Genomic DNA, 9409 nt, shown 5'->3' on the forward strand with positions numbered 1-9409 from the left:
ACACCAAAATAAAAAGTTTTTATACAGGGGTGCCTGGGTGGCTCATTTGGTTAAGCATCTGACTCTTGATTTCAGTTCAGGTCTTGATCTCAAGGTCCTGGGATCCAGTGCCATGTCAGGCCCCACACACTGCAGGGAGTCTGCTTGAGTATTCTCTCTCCTTCTCCCTCCCCCCACTCATTCTTTCTCACTCACATAAATAAATAAATCTTTTTTATTTTTTATTTTTTTTTTTTAAAGTGGGTATTTTTATTTATTTGTACTTAAACCTATCCACCAACCAGCCAAACTGGTACTATTATCATACGTTAAAATACAAAACATCTTTCTACAGAATTAACAGTTCTAGTAAAACCTCACAAGGGGCAGAGGAAATCAATGAAGCACATTGTAGTTTTACCCTTCACCATTAAAAACTAAGGTTGTTAACAAGAAAGCCTCATAATCTCAGAAGATACCATTATCCTTCATCACATGTCTTTCTATCTTTACTTCCTATTCTTGAGGTTAGATTCTAGAGCCTGAAGATAGTCACAGTAGGACTGTATCCAGTTACCTACAGCCAGAAACACCTGTTCCATGTTGTGCACAGCCAACGCTACTGAGAGCTTTGACTCCAATCGTACCCCCTCAATAGATACAGTAAGAATAATGGGAAATACAATATTAAGGCAAAGATACAGGACTCTAAAAAACAAAGCCTAGGAGACGTTAAACAGCCACAGCCATCGCCCAAACCAAGATCGAGTAATACTCTTCGTCACACATCTTCAGGCTGGATGTTCACAGAGTAATTTGGGAACAAATCCATGATTTTCTGGGTACTAAAATACTTAGCGGACTGCTGTATTACACTATAGCTTTCCCCAGAAGTTTCTAAGAGGGACTCCAAATCGCTGACAGAATTTTGCTGGAACTGGATCTGGGGCTGCAGGGATTCCTCTCCACAATTGTGGAGCTGGCTGTTCCAAGCTTGGGGGCACCAGGTCTGACTGGTCCAGGAGTGGTTGCTCCAAGACTGGCTGTTCCAGGAGTGGTTGCTCCAAGATTGGCTATTCCAGGTCTGGTTGCTCCAATTCGGGTTATTCCAGGTCTGGCTGCTCCATATTGGAAGGTTTCCGGAAGTGTTCATCAGGTGTCCCTGGTGGTAGGAGTAGAAGGCTGGGTATTCCATGGCTGCTGTGCTATTCTGAGTCACACTCTTGCTCTCCTTTGGCCAGTGGTTTTTCTGCCACCTCTTACATTTCATTCTCTGGTTCTGGAACCAGGTCTTCACCTGCTTATAGCTAAGGTTCAGAATGTTGGAAAGTTCTTGCATCTGCTGGAGGCTGAGGTATTTCTGCCTCTGAAATCGATCATTGAGGACATAGAGTTGGGTCTGAGAGAACACGGTCCTGATCTTCTGTTTCTTGCCCTGGGCCGTGTCTTCCTTCCTCCCCGTTCTCTCCTCTGCAGAAGTGGGCGGTAGTTTCACCTTGGGACTGGTGGAGGAATCGGGGCTGTCTTGAACAAGCAGATCCACGGAGGAAGGAAGAGGAGAGACGGTCTCCGCGGGGGGCGTCTCAGCAGATGACATTTGTAGGGACGCGTAATTTCCTTCAGAATAAATCTTTTTTAAAAAGCTTTTATACAACGAAGGAAAACAATCAACAAAACTAAAGACAACCTATTGAATGGGAGAAGATATTTGCAAATGACATACCCGATATTAGTATCCAGAATATATAAAGGACTTATACAACTCAACACACACACACACACACACACACACACACACACACACACACACACACACACACACAGATAATCCAATTAAAAAATGGGCAAAAGACATGAACAGACGTTTCTCCAAAGAAGACATCCAGATAGCCAAGAGACCCTGTGAAAAGATGCTCAACGTCACTCATCATCAAATAAATGCAAATCAAAACCACAGTGCAATATCACCTTACACCTGTCAGAATGGCTAAAGTCAAACAGCACTAGAACCAACAAGTGCTAATAAGAATGTGGAGGAAAAGGAATCCTTGTGCACCACTGGTGGGAATGCAAACTGGTGCAACCACTGTGGAAAACAGTATAGAGGTTCCTCAAAAAGTTAAAAACAAAATATCTAGTCTTAATCCCTGGAACCTGTGGATGTTACCTCATATGGCAAAAGAGACTTTGCAAGAAGGATTAAGTTAAAATTTTTGAGGTGGGGAGATTATCCTGGATTATCTATGAGGACCTTAAATATAACTTAAAATGTCCTTGTAAGAGGGAAATTAGACGCAGAAGAGAGAAGGCAATGTGCAAACTGAAGCAAGATGACATACTACTGGCTTTGAAGAGGGCAGAAGGGGACACAAGCCGTGGAATACAAGTAATTCCTCTAGAAGCTGGAAAAGGCAAGAAAACGTGGTTCTCCAAAAGAGCCACTGCAGGGAGAATCACCCTGCTGACATTTTGATTTTGGTCCAGTAAAAAAAATTTAGACTTCTGACCTCGGAACTATAAAAAAAATAATTATGTGTTGTTTTAAACCACCAAGTTTGTAATAATTTGTTATAGCAGCCATAAAAAATTAATGCCCATTCCAAATAACAAGGTTGTGATCTAAGACTGGGGTCATATCAAAGGACACCAAAGGCAATTTGCAGAGGCTCTCACTGGCCACAATTAGGAAAATTTGAACTTCATGAGGAGAAAAATTACAGTGGATTGAAACCCATCAAATATACTTTAACCCCTGAGTTCGCGATGCTAGTTAAAATGAATCTGGAAAAAAAAAATGAATCTGATACCTTTGGAAGATGGTAGGGAGCAAAACCTTTATCTGAAAAAAAATGTTAAATAAATGGAAAGAATCAACTATTAAGGATTCCTTCGCTGTATAAAGTACATCACTAGATAATCAAGTAGTACATGAAGGAAAGCATCTCTTTATATTAGTATTTCAGCTAATAAATGGAAAATAAATCATAAAATTGAATACTATCATTTGGCAACCTCCAATGTATTAATGGATCTAGGCATAAGTACCAGTGGTTATTACCATCAGAAAAAAGAGACAACCAAATATTACATGCCTCTTGATGACAGAATACAGCCCCATGAATAGTCCCATCAAGGGGACTGAACTGGATTTCTGACTAGTTCCAGATTTCTAAGCTTTGGATCCAGCTGTCAATTTACAAGAAACATAGAAGATAGAAACATGTGTTCAAAGGCACCATGAGGATGCAATCACTTAGGATTTGGACTGTGGGAAATTCTACAGGTCAGACAAATCAGCTCTTTCCACAGATGAAGTGGTAAGAAAAAGCAAAAACTGAAGATGGGATTTGTGGATTAAAAAATTTGAATGATATATCCAGTTTCTTAAAAAGCTGGCATGACTAAATTACAGAGTCTAGAAATGCATACTAGTGATAAACTGGTTTTTTTTTTTTATTTTTTAAAAGGTTTATTTGTTTGAGATAGAGAGAAAACACGAGCGGGGGTGACAGGGCAGACATAGAGGCAGAAGCAGTCTCCCCAGTGAGCAGCTGAGCAGGGAGGCTGAAGCAGGTCTCAGTACCAAGACCCTGAGATCATACTTTAGCCAAAGGCAGACACTTAACCAACTGCGTCACCCAGGCACCTCATAAACGATTTTTTTTTTAAATGCAACAAGGTGGTAATAGCAGTATAATGGTGTTGTTGTTGTTGTTGGAAGGAGGTGGTTGTGACTGGGTCCAGGCATATGGGAGGCACATGCTGTATTTCTTGATCTTGGGTGATGGTCACAAAGGTGTCCACAAAATTCACTAACTGTATTTGTTTTATGTGGTTTTCTCTGTTTTACTACAAAATAATTTTAAAAGGAAAAAATACAAAGGGCAAGAAAGAGCTAATAAAGCAAGCATCAATTTTATTATTTATAAAGCTGCATTAGAGAAATGGTTGATCTGGGTCCAGGGAAGGAAATATACAAGATGAACCCAGAATATCTTGTCATACTAAACAGTGAGATCATTTGAGCCACTCTTCCCTACTACCTCATCACTTTTGAGTAGCAAGTAATATGTTTGAAAATAAAAATAAGCATAAGCCAAAGGAAATCTTTCCAACATATAAAATATGTAAAAGATTAATAGCAATAAAATTTTAAGAGTTTTTAAAAATCAATAAAACATAACCAGCCCAACAGAAAAAGAGGAAATGATGAAAGAAGGAATTCAGTGAAGAATTATACAGATAGCCCATAGGGGCGCCTGGGTGGCTCAGTCATTAAGCATCTGCCTTCGGCTCAGGTCATGATCCCAGGGTCCTGGGATTGAGCCCCACATCAGACTCCCTGCTTAGGGAGGCCTGCTTCTCCCTCTCCCTCTGCTTGTGTTCCCTCTCTTACTGTGTCTTCCTCTGTCAAATAAATAAATAAAATCTTAAAAAAAAAAAAAGAAACTATATTTATAAAAAAAAAATTTATAGGGTGCCTGGGTGGCTCAGTGGGTTAAAGCCTCTGCCTTCGGCTCAGGTCATGACCTCAGGGTCCTGGGATCGAGTCCCGCATGGGGCTCTCTGCTCAGCAGGGAGCCTGCTTCCTCCTCTCTCTCTGCCTGCCTCTCTGCCTACTTGTGATCTTTCTCTATCAAATAAATAAATAAAATCTTTTAAAAAATTATATAGCTAGCCAATAAATACATAGAAAGATGTTTTACCTTGCTAAGGATAAGAAGACTCCAAACTAAACACAAATTAGAACAGAAATATGATTGAAATTTTAATCTATAAATTTAAAAGACTGATGGTATGTAGTGTTGGCTGGAGTATAAACAAATGGGTACTGTTATATCCAGTAGTGGAGATGCAGATTAGTGTAGTCTTTTGGGAGGGTCATAAGACAGTATCTTCTAAAATTTTAAAGATGCCTTCCCTTTGACCACTTCAAGGCATCCATTCTTCAGAAACAGGCACAAGATACCTGTGTAATCATCACTGAAACATTGTTTGAAAAAGTGAATAGCAAACAACCTATATATCCCTCGATAGAAAAATGGCTAACGATACAGCTACTTTATGAGTATAATACCATAGATAACAAGCATGAGATGGATCTATTTACCTATGTGGGTTCCCAAAATATGTTTTTATGTGGGGAAAAAAAGCAAAAATCAGAAAACATATACAATATAAAACCCCCAAAAGAACTTACATATTTTCACATACACGTATATATGTACACAGAAAAACATCTGGAAGGCTACACAGAAAACCCTCAATTCAGGACAGGAAGTGGGAGATGGCAGTGAAGAAGGCCTTCTGCAAAAGAAGGAGGAAGAGGGAGAGTAGCAGATGTAGAGAGAACAAGATGGAGCCTGGCCTAGTTCTAGCTTGGATGCCTATCACGTCCTTTGTCACCCTGTGCTCTACATGACCATCCACAGCAGCCAGCATCCGCACTTGAGGGACAGCTCTCTGTCCTCTCACCCCTGATAGTATATCCTGCCTTCAGCGTCACTAGGGCTTCAGCCCCAGGAAAGCTGGGACCAGTAGTGTGTTGGTGTTTACCCACTATCAAAGCTCACACCTTGATTGCCATCTTGTGAGAGACAGAGCAGCAGCCCTGTCAAGCCTCGCCTGGACTGCTAAACCACAGAAATTGGGACACAATAGATGTGTGTTGATTCAAGCCATTAAGCTTCGGATAATATTGTTTTGCAGCAAGGAAAACAAATACACCACATCATCCATTAAATGCTATTCAAACGTCGAAAGAAAAAAAGGTCTTCTTTTGCTTTTTGTCCTATACTTTTATGTTGACTGTAGATTTATAGATTTCTTGTATACTTAAAAGACAAACAAGAATTACCAATTAAATGTTGCCCAATAAACTTCAGTTTCTTTTCCTATACTTATTTGGACTTATCACTGTATTGCACTTATCATGGAGGTTTCTTCTAATCGGCTTACCCTTGGATTGGATTACATCTGGATTAAAACTAGAGATTGGTTTTCCTGAAACATCTGCAGTTTTGCGGGGGCCCAGGCTCCTTACTGATCACATACCAACAACCAGCCTATTCCCAGTTCCTGGCACTCATGTATTTCAGTGTGGAAACAATGAGTAAGGAACATTTGTGTGCACACATCATACACACAATAAATATTTCATAAGATGAGAAAAGCGATTAAGATCGTCTGGTTTGATACTCCTATTTTATACCAGAAAAGACTAAAGCCCAGAGAGACAAAATGACTTTCCCCAAATTACATATCCCAACATACTTGCATTACTTGTTTAAATGTTTATCTCCTTCCATGCAGGGATAGCAATTCATTCATCTTGAAATTTCAGTGTGTAGCACAATACTAAATATGCGGTGAGAATTCGATAAAGGTTTGAAGATAAATCAACGAAAGTCTAATGAGGATAAGCGTTAACTCCATTTGCTCATCTAACAAATGCTCATTGAACAGCTTCTGTGGGCCAACCACTATTCTAGGCTTTGGCAAAACTCTACTAAACAAAAATGTAGGGGTGCCTGGGTGGCTCAGTGGGTTAAGCCTCTGCCTTCGGCTCAGGTTATGATCCCAGGGTCCTGGGATCGAGCCCCACATCAGGCTCTCTACTCAGCAGGGAGCCTGTTTCCCCTGCTCTCTCTCTGCCTGCCTCTCTGCCTACTTGAGATCTCTTTCTATGTCAAATAAATGAATAAAATCTTAAAAAAAAAAAAAGTACAGTTTATCTGGGGATAAGGAGGACCAGATAAATCAGAAAGTGGTTCACATTATGTCAGGAATTTTGAAAGGGTGATGGAGTGATGGTCAGTGAACAAATGGCCATAGTTTGCATCATTTAGTAAGATTGCATCATTTAGTAAGGTTTTTTTTCTTATCCCATCATGATGTTTAGGAGAAAAACTATACTAATCTACCTACATAAGATATATAGGGATTTTCTTTCCTTTTTTAAAATATTTTTAAAGATTTTATTTATTTTATTTGACAGAGAGAGGACAAGCAGGCTCCCCACTGAGCAGGGAGCCGAGCCTGATGAGGGGCTCGATCCCAGGACCCCAGGATCATGACCTAAGCCAAAGGCAGACTCTTAACTGACTGAGGTACCCAGGCATCCTGTATATATGTTTTTTCTAAATATATGGGCCTTTTAAAAGAATTGCATTTTATTTCTCTTGACTTACATGTCCCTTCTACTCTAGAGATTTTCAAGTTTCTTATTGATCTCCTTAGGCATGGCTCCTCAGAGAAGTTTTTAATTTAGTTATTTCTCTGGCCTCTGTGAAATAATTAATGATATTTAAACAAACTCTTAATTAAGATCTAGAATTTATAACTTAAAGAATTTAAGATGTGTGCTTTTGTAACTAGAATAATCACTTTCTTATTTATGTCTTGTAAATTTTAATGTGTAGGTCAGGCTTTTATTCCCTCTTGAAATAAATGGAACAAAACTGAGCTTGTTCTTTTTCATTTCTTAAAATTTTTAATTGAAGTACAGTTGACAAATAATATTATATTAGTTTCAAGTATACAATATAAGGATTTGACAATTACATACATCATGAAATGTTCACCAAAATAAGTATAGTTACCATCTGTCACCAAAGTTATTACAATATTATTGACTACATTCTCTATGCTGTACATTTTAACCCTATGACTTATTCACTTCATAACAGGAAATTTGTACCTCTTAAACCCCTTCACCTATGTTTGCCTACCTCCCCACCCTCCCACCCCACCCCACCTCACCCCACCCCACCACCAGACTTCCAGCAACCAGAACATCAGACAGAAAAGGCTCCAGGACAAAGTAAAAATAAATAATGAAATAAAGTTGCTTCCCGCTGACATCCTACCAATGACGTGGTTACCTGGCAACATTTCTGGAGCCAGCCCAGAAGAGCTACACTTCTGGGGCTAAAGAGAACCAACAGATAGTGAGGACTGACTCTGCACCCACACTCAGTGTGTGCCCTTGTCCTTACAACCTAACAGTGATGAAGTTAGGATTCATGCATTCTGGATCTGTGGATGAAGAAACTGAGACTCAGAGCATTTATGCAAATGACCCAAGGACACAGCCGGTAATAATGATGGTATAACATGTGCTGAGTAGGAGGAGCCAGTTTTGTGCTACGAATTTTACACGCACGTCTCATTTAATCTTAAGAATAGCCTGGCAGGTAGGTCCTAGGACAGGACGTCAACCTCAACCTCGGGTCCTTCCTGCTTCCTCCTGCTTCCCCGTCCTACGCAGCCTGGTACTCTAGAAAGCCAGAGAGAAACTCGGTGCAAGAACTCTCCTCTCACTGCTGCAGTGTAGGTGAGGAAGAGGTCTCCAAGGCACCGTCACCGCTAAAAAAGTGTGTGTTCTAAATTTAATACCCAGTTTTCTTTGCATGTCAGGAGCAGGTAGTTGCAACAAAATTACAGAATAGAGTAGATTTTACTCACTCTCCATTTGTAGCCCAAAATTACTTGATTCATACCAATAGTTGCTGGGTTGTTTTAAAAATACTCATTTTCTCTATTTAAAGCTGTCAGACACAAACTCTTGGGTTGCAGCCTGATGTAAAATTAACTACCAAGCATATTTCTCCTGCCAAGAATAAAAACTTAGAACCATAAAATGTGGATGGTTTACTGTGCTATAGTTAACTTTATAGTTAGCGTTAGTTTCTTTCCTAAAGAAGAGCACAATATGAGGTTTGGGACCTATCACTGAGCGCCGGGCAATCGCAGAGAAACATATTTCCAGAAGACATTGAAACGGGAAAAGCTGGAAAGGAAAGATAAATACAGTGCACAAGTACACAAATTACATGAGGCAGGAGGACAATGGAGCAGACAGGAAGACGATCATCGCGGTGATCCTGGGGCGTATAGAATGTGGTGTTTGTAAATCTTCGTGATGACAGTACTGAATCTACAAAGAGATCCTCCGCAATCATCTCAGCCCTGTATTTTTAGCTGCAAGGCAGGGTTACATTCTGCTCTGTGGCAGTAAAGAAATGGAATTTGCTTTCCATTTTATGAGCTCTGCTTTAATTAAGAAATCCGACTACGGGAGATTTAAGTTAATTTTTAAGAAATCAATTGTATAACCAAATCTGTGTCTCCTCCACCCTTTGGCTGAGCTTGTTTTCAGTAAAATGTATCCTGTAGCCAACATCTTTCATTCCTTTGCTGTGTCGGGACTTGTTTTCTGGGTCCTTAGCACATAAGATACCAAGACTTGGCTTGTGTTGCAAAGGGACTGGTTTTCAAGGTAGGCAATCAGAAAAAGAGGATTACAAAGGACCAAGAGGAACCAAGAAACGTTGACAGATTTCCTAGCCACTTTTAACTTCTTGGAGTTTGCTTATGTTATTATCCTGTTTATTTCCCCTTTGTGATGATTAGATATTAGACCGTTAAA

The 9409-nt window shown here is 39.8% G+C and overlaps 1 protein-coding gene across 1 annotated transcript; it reads right to left on the reverse strand.

Annotated features, from left to right (window-relative positions):
* Positions 1–760: 760 nt before the first annotated feature.
* LOC125101211 (homeobox protein NANOG-like) lies at positions 761–8942 on the reverse strand. Its single transcript, XM_047731805.1, has 3 exons — positions 8814–8942; positions 7848–7908; positions 761–1596 (listed from the first exon to the last, which is right to left on the reverse strand). The coding sequence occupies exons 1-3, from the start codon at positions 8940–8942 to the stop codon at positions 761–763; spliced, it is 1026 nt and encodes a 341-aa protein (XP_047587761.1).
* Positions 8943–9409: the final 467 nt, after the last annotated feature.

Source organism: Lutra lutra, chromosome 5 (assembly GCF_902655055.1).
Source record: "Lutra lutra chromosome 5, mLutLut1.2, whole genome shotgun sequence".
Lineage (NCBI taxonomy): Eukaryota > Metazoa > Chordata > Mammalia > Carnivora > Mustelidae > Lutra > Lutra lutra.